Raw genomic sequence first — 18011 nt, 5'->3', positions numbered from 1 at the left:
CCAACAACATTATTTACACATTAGAAAAGGGATGCCGTAATCCAACATGTAAACAATTTGAAGGTAAGTGAATGACGATTCACTAATTCTTCACCATGAAAACCTAACCTTAAGTTATAAATGAATTGAGAATTCCTAGGTTTTGATGAGATTCATTGAACTTTTCAATGGCATGTTTAAATCTTGATATGCCCCTCTCGTTTGTGACTGGGATGCCGAGGATCACAAAGTGGGTGTGAATAATCATGCAAATCTACACGGTGCCTTCATTGTTACAATCACCTATTCAATGTGTCGGTAAACCACACACGCTCCACTGAACTATGATAAACAATGAATCACCCTTTGCCACCTTTGCTTAGAACCAATTAGTGTGCTGGTAAACCACACACGCTCCACTAAATTCTTAGCAAGGGTGCAAAGTGTAATTTCATGGGATTGCATCGATTCACTTTTCCTAAAGTAACTAGGATTGGGAATTTGAAAAACATGTAGTTACTTTGTATTTAATATTATACTTTTAATGAGGAGATAGGGTTGCCCTATCCTACCCGTTCAGCTAACGACCCTCCACCGATCAAGCAAGCAGTGAGTGTGAGTGTACACCCATTAAGTGCCATTTTATAGGCCGCAACCTTATACCCACCTTATAGACCGGCTTCGTGAATGAGGCCTACTAACGGTAAGACTAGCATTTTAATTATACATACATATATATATATATATATATATATATATATATATATATATATATATATATATATATATTAATCTTGTAATATTATATTCGTATAGGGTTGAATTTTAAACTTGTAAAATTCTAGGGTTTGAAATTTAAATTGTCTAAATTAAACTTTTAATCACAAAACATAAATTTCAAAACTTGAGGACAAGTTTTAAACTTTTCAAAACATAAGGGATCAAATAACAAATAATTTAAATTAACCATTTAATCACATAATTATCCATATTTGATTTATTTAATTGTTTCTTGCAAAACAATTCACCAATTCAATTAAAATAATCAATCAATTATCACATAAGGAAATTATTATTCAATTAATTGGTAAATATCTTTTGTTAGGTCAAGGATATACTTAAATATATGTTAAAATCGGATTTATATTGACCCATAAAGATAAAGGCAAGTTTCCTTAAGATAAACAGTAAGAAATCCCGAAACTAGCTACTTCTGACACTCGAACTCGCCGAGTTGAGGCCTACTCGCCGAGTCCACTATGGAACTCGCCGAGTTCATCAGGCAGAGGGACAAAATCGAATTTTTCAACCAAGAATCAAGCAACCAATGCATCAATTCAATAGAAACCAATCAAGGCTCTGATACCACTGATGGGTTTGAGCCATAAGAACATTTCTATGTGCACATACAAACCCTAATGCTTGGATCTAAGTTTCTCTAATTGAACATGCAATGTATCCAAGACTTTGATTGATATATCTATTGTAAACATTCAAATCATAACATATGAAAAACAGATCTAAAGGATTACCTTGAATTGCTTGCTTGAATCTTCTTGTCCTTGGAGCTTAGAGTCACAAATGTCACTCCTCTAATGGCTTACAAACACCAACTAGCAAGAGGATGATAAGAGAGAGAGAGGAGGGTGAGAAATCGGCCAGGGTTTCTTCAGATGCAAGAGTGCCGATTTTCTCAACCCTATGGGTGTATTTATACTAGTGAGCTTCCTAGGGTTTCACCCTTAAAACCCTAATTGGATAACTTAGGCCCTAAGCAATCCAATCTCCTTAATGATAAGCCTTGGACGAATTCTAGGCTCTTCCAAACCCTAAAATCATCCACCCTTTATCCATAAGGAATCACAGCCCAAAATACAACTATCATACAATTGACAGTTTATGCCCCTTTATTCAATTAATCTCTTTAAGTCACCAAATTAATCCATAATTAATTTATGACTTATATTAATCAAATAACAATATTATTATTCCTTATATTATTCTCATAATATATTAATAATATTTTTTCTCTCATTATAAATCATCCTGTCAAGTTGCAATGGTGAAGGCAACCCAAAAGGATCATGCACAACCGGGTCAAACACTTGCCAAATATAGTTGCAGCCTTAGACACTATTCCAATAGATTGTCCTACAAGATGGAACTCAACTTACGAGTTGTTAAAATTTGTCATGGAATTAAGAGAAGTTTTTATCAAGTATGAAGTTAAAGGTAAATTTTCGAGTTTATGTTTATATTTTTATGTTTATAAATTCCGAGTTATATGTATTTGTTTTTATGTTTTTTGGTGTTAGATAGTTCATTTGGACGTGATCTAGATAGAGTTCACGAGCATGAGGATTTTGGTGTTCGCAAATATACGATCGACTTTCTTGAAAACTCAAGACTAAAACGGAACTTGTGTAGTCAACTTCGAAACAACATGCACATCATTTTTAAAGAAAATTTAGATGTCGATAAACATCTCTGAGATTGGAAACAAAACCGCAATTTGTTTAATATGTGCGGAAATATGCCTCAAGAATGACACATATCGGTGCAATTTAACAAGCTAAATGACTTAATTATTTTGTAGTTTTATTAGAATTTAGATCCCACAATGAAATTTGTATTTAAATAGACATGTATTTCGGAAGATGAGCATGTACACCGTTGCAGATGAAAATCACATGTCAACACAAGTTGTTGATATGAATGCCGCTTCTTTTGTTCCGTAGGTTGAAAAGAATGCACAAACAAAAAGTTTGACGATGTTGAATTTCCTGCATCGTGTCATGAAGGTAGCAACGAAGATGTTATTTGTTGTGACGATGAGAATTTTCTTTTTGTTGTGTTTCTAGCCGATAACTTCATAAGGAATTTGACATTCTTCGGTGATCGGAAATAAAATGTCTTGCCATTCCCTATTATTTCTTGGATGGCCAAATGTATACTTTATTAGTTTGCAGTATTTATTAAATTTAGGAGTTATAATTTTATATATTTATGTTGTTAGGTATTTTGGCAATTCAAATTTCGATCTTTGCATCCTAGTTGGCGTTTACCACTAGCAGGAGTGTATTATATCCACATCAAGCAAACTTGTTAACATTGATAGACGAGAATTTGGTTTGCACCCAAGAATAACTAAATAAGTCGATGAAATTTATTGTAGACGATGTTGAATATTTTAAAATATGATGACATAACGACCCGTGAGCATATTTCTTGTTTTTGTAACAAATTATAAGTTACATGCTAACTTTTTTTGTTCCTTCTTATATAAATCTTAAAGAAGGATATGCGATAAAAACAGACAAGGAAAATGAAAGACGCGTATAGAGGTTTAAAGGTTGATAGTTGAGTAGTTGACACGTTTTTTAATGGAAGTACTTGTTTTTTTTATGTTGGTAATTTATTTTCACATTGGTGTAACACTTGAAACTCTTGCTATTGCTATTTCATCATGCTTAGTGTTTACCACATTTCTAAAGTTGTTGCCATTGTTCGATAAATTTTTGCTAATTTAAGTGTGGTTGTACATGTTGATATGTTGCAAATTCAATTCTAAAGCAGGATCGGTACCAAATACCTGAACTCGATACTGAAATCGAACAAATACCATATACCTTGTAGTGGTTCAGTATTCGGTTTCGATTCTTGACCATTTTTGGTTTTGGTATTTTGCGCATCGAAAACCGTGTTCGTACCAATTCCGATACCAAACTCATCCTAGAGATGTTACCAAACTCATCCTAGTGATGTTGACATACAATTAATTAAAATTTACCATATTTAGATACCAAATTTAAAGGAATTCAAATGTTATTTTGAATTCATATCTTTATCTTTAGTTATCTCTATCTTTAGTTTCTGTTGCTAGGATTCTTATCTTTACGCTTTATTAGCTTCACCAATATTGTATTTAAAAGTTTTTTGAGAAATCAATTAAAGTTAAGTTATCGTACCATCAGTTTTTTCATGGTATCAGAGCCTATCGATCCAACCTAAAAGAAAACCCTACCATGGGCACCGGTGGTGAAGAAGGCTCCGACAAGAAAGACAATGAAACCACAAATATCGACTCCAATTCACCTTATTACCTGCATGCGTCTGATTATCCCAGACAAATGCAAGTGAATGACATTCTAACTGATAGCAATTTTAGCGATTGGTCACAGGAGATGACAATTTTCCTGTATGCAAAGAACAAGATGGGATTTGTGAATGAAACCATCGAGAAACCAGAAGAAAACGTTGTTGAATACTTGATGTGGATGAGGTGTGATGCCATGATCAAAGGATGGCTCACCACAACAATGGAGAAAGGCATCAAATACAACATGAAGTATGCCTCCACATCAACAGAAATATGGGCAGATCTCAAGGAACGTTTTGGAAAGGAGAGCGCCCCTTGTGCTTATGAACTAAAGAGAACACTAGCTATTACATACCAAGATGGAGCTTCCGTTTCTACCTACTACACTAAGATGAGAAGTGTATGGGACGAGATTCAATCAGTGTGCCCTCTGCCCCCGTGCACATGTGGAAAATGCTCCTGTAATATTGGGAAAAGATTGACTGAGTCTAAAGAAAAGGAAAGATTGTATGAATTTCTTTTGGGACTGGATGATGGTTTTTTGACTGTCAGGACTCAAATCCTCACATCGAAACCTACACCAACACTTGGAGAAGCTTACCATCTCGTCGCTGAATATGAACAGCAACGTGCCATCTCAGCCACAAGAAGGATGCCTCATGATGCAGCGGCGTTTCAAACCTCCAGCATGAAATAACGAGATGCATCAGCTGATGTTGTAGATTCAAGAAACAGGGGCATGCCCAAGGAAACGAAATTCACAAACCAAGAAGTGGATCACTGCACAGTATGTGGGAAAAATGGGCATAACAAAACTGGATGTTTCAAGGTGATCGGATATCCAGAGTGGTGGCAGGGAAAGGGCAAGAAAGAAAAAGAAAATCCAAGAGCCTCTTGGGTCAATGCTAATTCGAGTCCTATTGCTGAACTCACGAATGAACAATATCAAATGTTGATCAAGCATCTCACCATTGACAAGAAGGTGGAAAGCAATGATGATGCAGGTGCAAGTGCAAACTTGGCTGGTAAGACAATAAAAAGTGAATCTTGGATTGTTGATACAGGTGCAACATAACATATGACTGGTGATCAAAGTTTGCTTGAAAGAAAAATAAATTTTAGTTATGAAGCACCCATTTCCATTCCTAATGGTGCCTTGATTCCGATTGAAGGACAAGGAAATAGCAGGCTACCAAATGGCATGAAGCTTGGGAATGTGTTATATATTCCCTCATTCAATTGCAACTTGTTGTCGGTAGGACGTCTAACAGATGACTTGAACTGTGCTGTGACATTTTTTCGTGGTTTTTGTGTTGCACAGGACTTAGCCACGAAAAACTTGGTTGGTGTGGGTAAGCGAGAAGGAGAGCTCTATCGGATGGATTCTGAAGAAAAGATGACAAGAGCTATGGAAAGTAGTCAGAATGTTGAGATTTGGCATAGAAGACTTGGGCACGCATCAGAATCTAAACTGCATAGAGTTGATTTTTTAAAGAATTCTAGTTTTATTCTGAAAAATAAAAATTGTGATTCTTGTGTAAAGGCAAAACTCACACGATTACCATTTCCCATTTCATCTAGTAAGACAATTGATTGTTTTGAATTAGTGCACTGTGACATTTGGGGTGCATATCGGACGCCTTCTTTTAATGGGGCTCGTTATTTTTTAACTATAGTTTATGACCACAGTAGAGCTGTTTGGGTATTTCTCCCCAAACACAAGCATGAAGCAAGTAAATGTTTGATCGAGTTTTCTAACATGGTTAAAACTAGGGCTGGCAAAATTGTACCATGGAAAACCAACCAACATGTTACCAACTGAACCAAAAAACTTGGTAGCCAATATATTTGGTAGCCAACATGTTTGGTAGGTAGTATCGTACCAATTGATCAATGTTGGTACGATAATGGTAATAAAATTAGAATAACATGGTAATACGGTACCAACCAATTCAATTGAAGGAATGGATGTTGTTGCTCATTACTATCGTGGTAAGAAGGCTGTTGGATCTAAGTGGGTATATAAGGTTAAGTATAAACCAAACGGTGACGTGGAACGCTACAAAGCCAGATTAGTGGCAAAAGGGTATACTCAAACATAGGGCATTGATTTTCATGACACTTTTGCCCCTCTTGCTAAGCTCGTCACCGTCAGAACATTACTAGCCATCACAACCAAGAAGGATTGTATTGTAAACCAACTAGATGTGAACAATGCCTTCTTGCATGGCGACTTACAAGAAGAAGTTTACATGAAGGTCCCTGAAGGTTTTGCAAAGGAAGGTGATAATCGGGTATGCAGGTTAGCCCAAATGCACTTTGTACAGTCTCATGCTGATGCCTCACTTTTCACATACAAGAAGGATGGTGTTTTTGTGGCAGTCTTGATTTATGTGGACGACGTCATCATAGCCGGTAACAGTTGCGCCAAAATACAGCCACAAAATTTGAACTTCATCGACGTTTCAGTATCAAAGATTTGGGTCCTCTCAAATATTTTCTGGGCATTGAGGTGGCCAAAACAGCCGAAGGTCTTGTGCTCAGTCAACGAAAATATACTATAGACATCCTAAAGGATTGTGGAATGGAAGGATGCAGACCCAGTTCCTTTCCCATGGAGCAAAACCTCCAACTTGATCAAAGTACGGACAGACTACCAGTAGAAGCAGCTCAATATCGTCGTTTGGTTGGGCGCCTTCAAGCAACTCGACCTGACATTGCATATGCTGTTAATATGCTTAGTCAGTTTGTGGCCGATCCAAGAAAAACTCATATGAATGCTGCCCTTCGGGTCCTTCGCTACCTCAAGACTACTCCTGGGCAAGGCATACTATTGCCTAGAGAAGTGGGGCTAAAACTCGAGTCATATTGTGATTTTCACTGGCTTGGTTGTGCCTACACAAGGCGATCAAGAACCGGGTATTTACTTGTCTTGGGTGGAGAACCAATCTCTTGGAAAACAAAGAAACAAACGGTGGTCTCGCGCTCGTCAGCTGAAGCGGAGTATCGTGCAATGGCAATCACCGTTAGTGAGGTGTTGTGGGTTCGTTGGTTATTAGATGTCTTACAAGCACCTCAATTGAACGCCACTCCACTCTTTTATGACAATCAAGTGGCTAGACAAATAGCTAATAACCCTGTCTTTCATGAACGCACGAAACACGTTGAAATGGACTGTTATTTCGTCCATGAACGTGTTGAAACTAATGAAATTTTACCGGTTCGGTTCGAATAGACACTCAACTTCAAGTGGCCGATTTGTTCACTAAAGCATTGGGAGGAGAAAGACTACGCCTGTTGATGAGCAAGCTGGGCATTAGAAACTTACACGCTCCAGCTTGAGGGGGAGTAAAGGAATTCAAATGTTATTTTGAATTCATATCTTTATCTTTAGTTATCTCTATCTTTAGTTTCTGTTGCTAGGATTCTTATCTTTACGCTTTATTAGCTTCACCAATATTGTATTTAAAAGTTTTTTGAGAAATCAATTAAAGTTAAGTTATCGTACCATCAGTTTTTTCAAAATTGGCATACAATGAATTTGTAGTTGAATAAGAGGGTGTTTGATATATTGTTGATTGGGTCTGGGTCAGCACTTTTGGCTGACTCGGTCCAGTCAACATGTTTGATATTTGTAATTTTCGTTTGACTCGGTAAGTCCTTGCTGACCCTCTTCCTGATTCGATCCGTTAATAGAATAGAGCTGACCGAGACCAAGCATCATCTTTTCCCTCCTTGCCCTTCTCCTTCTTTTGCAGGCGCCTTCTTCTCATCTTCTTCTTCATCGCGTACACCCATAACCTCCATTCCAACGACTTCCTCCCCCACACCAGCAACTGCCTCCGCCCACCAGACATGAGCGTCACCACCTCATTGTTGCCCTCTCCTTCTCTTAGCTTTGACATGATTTCTTCCTTCTCCTTTCCCCAGACAAAATTTCTTCCACAACTCTTACCACCTCCAACATCTGTGCTGGCTCCTCCGCCGCCTCCTTGGAGCGCCGCCTCGCCGAAGCTCCGGCCTCCTTCTTGCGGTAAGAAAAACCCATCTTTTTCCTCATTTTTATTTCAGGCATGTATTTATTTGTTCGATTTTTCTGCCATCTATTATCATAGATGTTTTCCTTGTCTTTATATCTTCTACTTTGGCTGTATGCAATTTTATGTACAAGTTAGAAGAATCACAATGTAATATTTTGGTATGCACGTTAGTTATTTGATAAAATGCCTGAACAAAATCAGATGAAAAGTCTTTTGGATTTCTTTGTTTGTGAAATTAGATTATGTATGTATATGTGAAATCAGATTGTATATATGTGAAATCAGATTATATGTATATGAATTTCATTATTTTTTTCATGTGGGATGTTGGTAGAAATCTTATGTATGTGTGAAATCTGATCCATGTTTGTACTTCTCCATGCTTCTCTATGTTGGTACTCCATTCTCATCTTTTATCAGTGTTTTTCATGCTCATGCTTGTGATGATGTTTATGTTTGTGTTTGTGCTCATGTACAGGTTCTTAAAAGCTAGGAACTTTAATATTGAAAAATCAAAACATATGCGGGCTAACATGCTTCAATGGAGAAATGCATTTGGTATTGACAATATCTTTGAGGGTTTTGAGTTTAATGAGCTGAAAAAAGTTCTAGAACACTAGCCTCATGGGTATCATGGTGTAGATAAAGAAGGAATGCCTATTTATGTGTCCTGCTTGTTCTTTAGCTTTTTTTTTTTGAAAGAGTCCTGCTTGTTCTTTTGCTGCACATAAACGTAATGATTTATGTGCTCTTTTTCTTAAATATGTAATTGATTTATGTGTGTTTCTTTGTTTTTGTAGTGAGACCCGAGATCAAATTCAAAGCCCCTGTAACCAAGTTGGAAGGTTGTTGGATGCACATGCTTGAGATTAATTGTATAGGAGACTTGCTTTTCATAATTAGTGGAATTGTTGTTTTTTTTTGTGTCATTTGTTTCTTTGAATATGTTTTTTTTTATTATTACGTTATAATTTTAAAAAACCCATGCTATTGATTGTTCTTTTTATAGTTTGGTGAAGAATACTATGAACTATTTTGCTTTTATAAGTTTTATATTTGGTGGAGAGATTATAATCAAGTTTTGTTTCTTTGAACATCAGAGATCAAATGTTTTTATAGAAAAATATAATGTTATAAATTAAATTGTAAATTAATAATTATAAAAACTATTGTCTGATGGTAATATAGTCATTTTATACTATCAGTCAGATGCAAAATCAAACAATAAGTTTCAGTCAGAAGTTAACTCAGTCAGAACTTCTAACCTAGTTAGCTTCTAACTCAGTCAGATCTAACTCAGTTAGTACCTATCAAACGACCCCTAACATATTTAGTGATTGAATAGACAAAAAGAACTTGCTTTTTAATTATGTTATATAGATAAATTTTGTTTAAATTTTTAGAATTAAATGGAAAATCAAATTAAGACAAAATTATAAAGTAATTCATATGAATGTAAAAAAAAAAAAAAAAGGCTGTAGTTTTAATCTAAAAAGATTTGATGGCACATAGATCCAATATCAAAAAGATATCTAACATTATAAAATTGGACTAATGGGCGACCAAATATCAACAGTTATTCTACATGTACAATAAAGGATATATCTTATATATTATAAATTTTACTTTATATGTGAAGTATTGAATTAATCGTATTATTTGAATCTATTAAAATATAATATGAATTTAAAAGAAAATCAATAGTCCAAATGATTAAAACAAACATTTTATCCGTCAAACTATACTACTACAAAGAAAATATTTGGAGTGTCGGTTAAAAATCGACTTTCACTCGGAAACTATATATTTATAAAGCCTTTACCTACTTATGAACCCCATCTCCCACCAATTAACCACCGCCAACCTCCCCCACCCATCTACCGACAGCCATCCCCCACCAATAACCACCGTCTACCTCCTCACCCTCCACCGACACAAGCTAATCATATCTTTTGCCTATTCATGCTTTTACAAATAAGATAAAACAACGTATTGAAAAAGTATTATTAAACCACGTATAATTCAAGAATCATAGTAAAAATACATAACAAGTCTACGTATTCACAAATTTTATCTATCTTTTTTTGCACACTTCCCTATTTCTTTCAATAATCATTCCTCTCCTCTACAGAAAAATCAGGTTCTGTCGGTTTCTGCAACGAGCCACCGCCGCCGCCAGGTTTCAACCCTCCGGGCCTTCTACTCCCACCACCATGCACTGATGAGCTAGCTCCCGACTCATAATCAACACTCTTAAAGCTCTCACGAGCCTGAAGTTCCCTAACACTCTTTCTCCTCTTATACCGCCGCCACGCCGCCTGAACAAAACAAGCCGCCCATGTCCGCCACTGGTGGCTATAAAACCTAAACTTATGCCTTAATTGCTTACTATGCAATCTTCGAAACTGTGACGCCACAAATTTCAAATCCTCTGCTATGAGCGCAAAAGCTTCGACTTCAGATATTGCCTTAACTGTCCGGGTGGACGAGGGGAGGACCACACTCGGACGTGGGTCCAAGGCCCACGTCAGCAGCTCCTCCCCACAAAAATCACCTGGACCGATCTGGCATGAATTGTAAAAGCCAGTTCGACCACCGTTTGTAGTGTAGGAATCTAGGTTTCCTCGAATTATAAATAACATTTCGTTCACCGGATCACCTTCTCGCACTAGACATGTTCCTTGAGTACACAATGACGGTTGTAGCCTCTCACATATCGCATCTAGCATCCTTTCGTCCATTTGATCAAACAACGGAACCTATCAAACAAAATTATTAGTTCCATAAACAGTCCAATCCACATTGAAATTAGACTTGTAAGGCACAAAGCCCTAGACATTTTTTATCATTTAGTTGAAAAAACTATTTTTCAATAATCATGAGTTGGCCCACACCAACGAGGTAAATGAGGCTAGCTTATAGAGTTTGATTCACATTGGAATTAAAACTCTAACGTTGTAGTTGTTGAGACTCAAACCCTAATACTTTTTTTTGCTGTCTGTAGATGATTAAACTTACTCGGCGAACTAGATCGTAACAAAGATGACGTTTTATATCTCGTCGGAGATCTAACGGAAGTCCTTTAAGAAGAGATTCTTCATCCACCCCTCGAGTTGCCACCCATTTATACTGGTCATATCTCCGGACAGACTGGCGGAGCTCCGGTGGCAGTTGGCGGTGGTGCATCCATTGTTCCGTATCGGTTCTCTTGATCCGCCATTCTTCTAATCGAACCGTTGTCGATTGAAGATAAGTCTGTCAATAAAATAAAACTTGTCAACAATTAATAATATATCATGATTCATGACCTCAAATCGTATAATTTTTAAAACCCTAATTCACCTGCATATTTCCTATTAACAACGCGAAAAGAACCAAACCCACAGTCGCTATCACAATCGCAAACATTATTTCACCAATGTAAGTGCTCGTTGACAAGTTTTGACCCAAAGAACTGTGTGTGATTCAATAGTCAAAAGTCCAAAGTCAAAACACAGTTAAAGTTGAAGAATTTGATGAAAACGAGATTCTTTTTCGAGAATCTCTCTCTACCTGAGATTCTTTAAGCCGAACCAAAGACAATAGAAGTACTTGTTGAAGAACAAGGCTGACGTCACTTCCGACTCGAGTGCATCCCCATAGATACCAAACGGATAAAACTCGCTAGTGGGGACACATTGATTTGTCAGATTGCTTGTTTGAAACCATGAACGTCTAGAAGCTTCGTTAATTCTTTCACAGTCGAAAAATTCGTCTTTACAATTCGGATCTTCAACAACACATATGCTTCTCCAACACGCTTCTTGCCTTTCAACTGCTAAAAGATACCAACAAGCTCCTACAACCTGTAAAAAAACTCAACATTATAAAACAAAAAAAAAACACCATTTTCGTTTGGATTCTTACATTGTTTATTAAAAGTTTGCGACTTACGTGGCTTGCCAACATGTATAACATCAAGTTATACGCTGCTCCAGCCCATGCTGTTTCTGTAACGACACCTGTCGCTTCGACTATTTGTGAGGAGAGAGGGAAGATAAGATAAAGTCTTGGAACGTATTGAAGGATGATAAAGAAACGAAGAACGTTCTTTGTGTTCGCCATGGCTGAACCACTTAAGCTCGGTATTATTACCCAGATTAACAGCTTCAATGAGATCAAGAAAGCAAAATTAATAAAATAAAATATTACATTTAACAAATCATACACAAAAAAGAATCGATTTTTATGTTTTGTATACCTGAGGAAGGGGAAGGGCAGCTACAAAATCGATCCAAAGATCACCCTTTATGTATCTTTTTGCTATTTTGGAAGAATCTATAACAAGCTCACCTCTTCCAAAAACACGAGAAGAAGGTGCCACGTAAGAAGTTACGAACTTCATGTATATCTGAATCATGTAAAAAACATCGGCTACTGATCTTACGATTGTGAGAGAGACTTCGAGGGTGAATCCGATGTCGATGCAAGCGTTTTTTCTGACTGATGGTAAGTAAAAGAACAAAGGGTCTACAAATAAAGAAACTAAACATGCGACTAAGAAAATCTTGTTCCATTTTCGTATGGATTGACCTCGAGGATCCAAGATTTTTTTCTTGACTCTTTCGTAATCTTCGGAGAAAACTCTTGAAAGAACTTTGGATTTTAAGGAGGGTCGTGTGTGTTTTTCGATTCTTTTTTCGGGAATTCTTGTTTCTGGTATTTGTTTTGCTTCTATGTTGTATTTGACTTTAAATAAGTCGTCGGCGTTGATTGATTGGAACTTTGGTAGTTCAACTTCATCTTGAAATCTGTAGATTCATTTCGGAAAGATCGATTATCTCTCAGCAGATTAAACCAAAAATTCGGCAAACAAGAATCGAATAACAGCAGTATTAAGTGAAGAATTAGACCAGTTTCTAAATGGAAGAATTTGAGCATGTTTTAAGAGATTTGAGAGGAAAAAAATACCTTACAGATCTTGAATTAGCATATGACATGGTGGTTCAATGAAAATATTGAATCTTTGACTTGGGTGTTCGAATGGTAGAACTTTGGATCTGTTATGAAGAGGAAGAAGAAAATACAAAGAGGGCATGAGTCACCGGAGAATTAACCGGCGATGAGTAGCAGACCGGAAATGAAAGAACCCCATTAATGAATTTGCTTCAAAAACTATCAGAAATCATGTGAAGTGATTAAAATAGTATCGGTTTCTCCTTTCAAAACCAGGAATTCAGGTCAAACATGTGACCATTTCGTCTGAAACAAACTTCATATTATAAAATGGTGTTGTTGGATTAATTTAAAATATCGGAAAGCAATTGAAGTTTGATCTGGCAAATCAGAACTTCAACAACAATCAATTTTTTAATAAAAGAACTAGAGATCTGACAGAGAGTGAGATACCCAGAAATGAAAAAGACGAAAAAAGGAACCTTTTGCTAAAGACAAAACCGAAACAGAAGAGAGACGAAGTGCACGTTTTCTTCACACATGCATCGATTTTTTTATATTTGTTTTCTGTTTCGTAAATGGGTTACCCGTTTCTATCTCCACTTCATACGGAAACAGAGCACCTGATAAGGGTGTTTTTGCGTGCGAATTTTAGACACTGAAGGTGTTCGACGAAATGCTTACAAGAATTTAGAAGCCATGTCTTCCATGGAGGTGTGAGGTGCAATCTTTGCAAGATTCTTCTACATATATGGAAAGTTTTCTTCCTCCCTTTGGTTTTATTATATTTAATTTTTATAGCTTTTTTCGACTTTGAAAATTGAAAACACTTTTACTTTTTGCTTTATCTGTTATAATAAAACCTATAGAAAAGAGTGTTGGACACTTATTTGGAATTAAAACTTTTACATATACTAATTATAGATTATTAAGTCGATTTTATATCTTCATGATCTATAAATAATGATACAATATTATAGTTATAAACCATTATTAATAAACACAGTTCTAATTTCATTATTATTAATTATTAATTTTGTAGACATAAAATTAAGTGGATTTCAATATTTTATTTTTATCTGCATTTAACTTTTTTTTTTAACAATAGTTGGATGTCATTTTCATTAAAAAAACAAAAAGATACAAAAGGCGTTGAATTTGTAGCTTATGACGGTGACGGAGCTGCCTCCGGCCTCCACATTCCACACTACCGCCACAATTCTCCGTGTGGAAAAACAACGAATTCCACATTTCTTTTTCCTGCGCTTTCTTTTTACATATTATTTAGGATATATTGTAACTGGAAAATATTTTTGTATTAGAATTTTTTTAAATGAATATTTTAAGATCGTATTATGGATCGTTTTAGTTTTTAACAAACAATTCGCGGTTAATTTGTAACATCTAATTTGACGTTTAAAGTCCGACAAAGGAGATACAGTGAGATATTAAATTAATGAACCTGATGTTAAAATATACGTTTTGATGGAATTTTAACATAAAAGTTGTATTTGTGTAAGACAAAAGTTGAAGTTAAATAGAGTACACCGCTATTACGATTGTGGTGGTGGTAGCGATGATGGTGTGGATGATGACAATGGTGGTGGTGGTTGTGACTATAGGTAGGACTTTTTTTTTGTAATAATGATTATCGGGTTTCCAAAATTTTCGAAATTTTTTGTAATTTTGGAAAACACAAACTTTTTATTTTCCATGGAAAATTTAGAAAAATTGTTGAACTAAACGCATTTTTAAAATTCTAATTTTTTTGGATTTTTTTTTTCTGGAAAACGGTTCATTTTTCCATAACTAAACGCACACTTAGTGTCTTTAATGTTTAAAAATAAGATTTGAATGGTCATTAACCTATTCTTATAGAGACCCTTATGTTAAGAAATTCCCAGCTTGGTTAAGAAAGGCACATAGTCAAAGATGAGGGCTAATTGTGTGTAAGTGACTATAGGTAGGACTTAAGCTTTGAGGTTTTAATCCATTTTATTCTTGATACGTTTTAGAGATAGAGGGGAGAGAGAAATCTTCCATTCATGGAGGGAATCATAAGTTGCATGACTATTGATCATTTCTCATGAAATTCCTACACCAATTCCACTAGAAGCAAAAATCAATCCCCCTATGGTTTCAAATTTACACTAAATTCGGATGGATCTTATTCTTTCAACACCATGTGAAGATTCATAGATGCAAAAATCAACCCCCAACATGGTTCACCTATCTTTTGGGACAAAATGGTTCCACTGAAAGTTCGATGTTTCATATGGCAAGCTTCATTATCTAGAGTTCTATGTTGGACGTACCTGGAGTATGCAAAGCATAGAGTCGCAGTGTTTGAACCCTAATTTTTAGGTTTTAGACCCTATTTAAAGGACCCTAAGTCCTTCAGGCCTTCCACTTTCAGCCTCTAGTCTCCCATTCGATCCTTTGCAAACCCTAATCTCCATTTGAGAGTTTTTAAGTTGTTTTGTATTCATCCTTGTGGGGATAAGTCCATTGGATAGCATTTAAGGAGCTTCAAGCTTTGTGGATCTGGAACTTTCATATTTCTAGCAACCTATAGAATGCATAAAGTTCTGAACTTGATGAATACTTCATTAGATATTTCTAGTTCTTGAATTTTTGTGTCATTTGGTCCCGTAATCTTGTTATATATGATGTTGGCTTACTCTAGACCAAATAAGCAGTCCTTTCAGATGTTTTTGATTGTTTATGGTCATAAAAATGTGATCTTGGTCCCTTTCTCCCATCCATGCAAGAGTTATGAAGCTTGGGTTTTGGCTAAAAGTTAGGGTTTGGGTTTTAAGCACCTTCTAGTCATGCAAAGTCATAAAGTTGGAAACTTTATGATTTGGGAGGTTATTTGGGACTAGATCTGAGTTATGGATGTGAGGTCTTAATGGAATAAGCACTTATTGAGGAGAGTGAGAGCTAGTCGAGTATGTAGGGTGTACCCAGTGGTAAACAACTTGTACTAGGTGAAGGCTCCGTAACCACGAGAGGGCTTCACTACGCCATGTGTAGTGATTGAGTACGCAGGGCGTACTCTGCCTGTGTCAAATCTTTGACTTTTGACTTTGACCTTTAACCATGGGTTTGACCAAGTTTGACTTAAGGGGATTTTGGGTAATTTGAATAGTAGTTTGAGATTAGGTCCCTTTTTATTATATAGGTGATCAGTAGAGGCAACATTTCGAGCAGTGATATGTTCAACTATTCTTCAGATTGTGAGGTGAGTTTTCTTCACTGTACTTGTGGTTCGAAGGCACCAATGTTGGCCCACTAGGCTATATACCGTAGTATATGATGCTGCCATGTTGTAGTGATATGTTAGATCTGCATGATTATCTACTTGTTGTTATGTATGCTTATCTGTTGCATGTGTCGACATAGTGCGGTTAGGTTGAGGCAACATTGCTCTGTGTGAAAGCCAACAAACTTGGGAGCAAGCCAAACATAAGTTGTGGGCCGGAAAGGAAAACCAGACTTATGATGTGGGCTAGGGAGCGGGAGCAATCCATACATGAGCTGTGGGCCAGGTGGGTGAACCATACTCATGTTGTGGGCTCATGGGTAATCCAATTGGATGGCTGCGGACCCAGCATGCATGTTGTTATATGTTGTGTGGTGGTATTTTGGGGGAACTCATTAAGCTTTGGGTTACAATTTGATATTTATGGTTTCAGGTATGTCAGTGGACATCATCCATGTGAAGGCTTGATCGTGCACATCATCCATGATTTTATGTGTTTTTATGATTTTAGGATACTCTGATTCATGATAAAGACTTTTGGGAACTTGTTTTGTAAAAGTTATGGATTTTGTGATGGTTTTTAAAATGAAAATTTTGCCTTGATTTTTGGGATATTACAGTTAGGATAGATCTAGTTGTTTGCTATTACTCTTTGGAGATGTCTAGAAACCTATTTTCATTTTATGGAATGTAGAAACATGAATTTAAATTTTCATTTGATAACGAAATGGTGATATTCTAGTTTATAAAGATGATGGTTTTATATGTAAAACATTTACTTGCAATTGCCATTCTTGCAATTGTAATTTTTGTTTCTAATAATATCAGTGTTGACTAGAATATTGATTCCTCTAATAGTTTAGATAAGAACACGCTTGTGGCATAATCACCTTGACCACGTAAGTGAGAATCATATCACCAAGCTCCAATTAGACCGAACTTGAAATCATTCAAGTTAGAGTTGGATGAGGTATGCGAGTCTTGGTTATTAGCAAGATGATTAAATCACCTTTCACATGTATACGAGAACGAGGTGAAGGATTGTTAGATCTTATACGAACTAATGTGTGTTGACCCAACAGATTCATCGGAAGGGACGACAAATACTACAACGTCATATTTACCAATAGGTTTAGTAAATATGATTATGTTTATATTATTAAGAATAAGTTTGATACCTTGAAAAGTTTCAAAGAGTATCAGAACGAAGTAGGGAATCAAAATTTAGGCAGGAAGATAAAGGGTTTCCGTTCCAAAAGGAAAGGGGAATACCTTAGTATCGAGTTCAATGATCATCTTATAGATTGTGCAATGGTTTCCATAATTGGCTTCTCCAAGGACACCATAATGATGTTGCTAAAAAGAGAATGGAATGATATATGGTTCGATCTATGATGAGTTGTGCTTCACTACCATTTAAATTTTGGGAATATACAGTTGAAATAGTTGAGCATGTTTTGAACCTTGTAACCAACTAAGTAGATTTGTAAACACCTCACGAAATGTGGAGTTGCAAAGTTCCCTTACTATAATGTTCCATTTTTTACAACCAAAATTTTTCATTTTTATTAAGGTAAAACTTCCCAATTTATAAATCCATTATTAGGAAAATTGTTTATTCCAAATTACATTTATTAAAAATCAGTATATCATAGAAAACGCGGAATCCCGATGCTGCTGATGAGTGTGTACA

At 36.1% G+C, this 18011-nt stretch overlaps 2 protein-coding genes and 1 pseudogene across 2 annotated transcripts; 2 read left to right on the top strand and 1 right to left on the bottom strand.

Moving 5' to 3' along the window:
* The first annotated feature begins 4004 nt into the window (after window positions 1–4004).
* Window positions 4005–4775, top strand: LOC145059843 (uncharacterized). Its single transcript, XM_079007617.1, has one exon. The coding sequence runs from the start codon at window positions 4005–4007 to the stop codon at window positions 4773–4775; it is 771 nt and encodes a 256-aa protein (XP_078863743.1).
* Window positions 4776–6692: 1917 nt separating this feature from the next.
* LOC145059842 (secreted RxLR effector protein 161 pseudogene) lies at window positions 6693–7313 on the top strand (annotated as a pseudogene).
* Window positions 7314–10098: 2785 nt separating this feature from the next.
* Window positions 10099–13810, bottom strand: LOC145058773 (protein CNGC15b-like). Its single transcript, XM_079006677.1, has 8 exons — window positions 13536–13810; window positions 13069–13157; window positions 12359–12908; window positions 12052–12264; window positions 11671–11963; window positions 11461–11572; window positions 11137–11373; window positions 10099–10877 (listed from the first exon to the last, which is right to left on the bottom strand). The coding sequence occupies exons 2-8, from the start codon at window positions 13095–13097 to the stop codon at window positions 10224–10226; spliced, it is 2088 nt and encodes a 695-aa protein (XP_078862803.1). The 5' UTR covers window positions 13098–13157; window positions 13536–13810; the 3' UTR covers window positions 10099–10223.
* Between the last annotated feature and the right edge of the window lie 4201 nt (window positions 13811–18011).

This window comes from Lactuca serriola, chromosome 6 (genome assembly GCF_051521515.1).
Source record: "Lactuca serriola cultivar US96UC23 chromosome 6, Lser_US96UC23_V15, whole genome shotgun sequence".
Lineage (NCBI taxonomy): Eukaryota > Viridiplantae > Streptophyta > Magnoliopsida > Asterales > Asteraceae > Lactuca > Lactuca serriola.
Note: the sequence above shows the minus strand (reverse complement) of the source record. Positions and strands in the feature narration are given on the sequence as shown.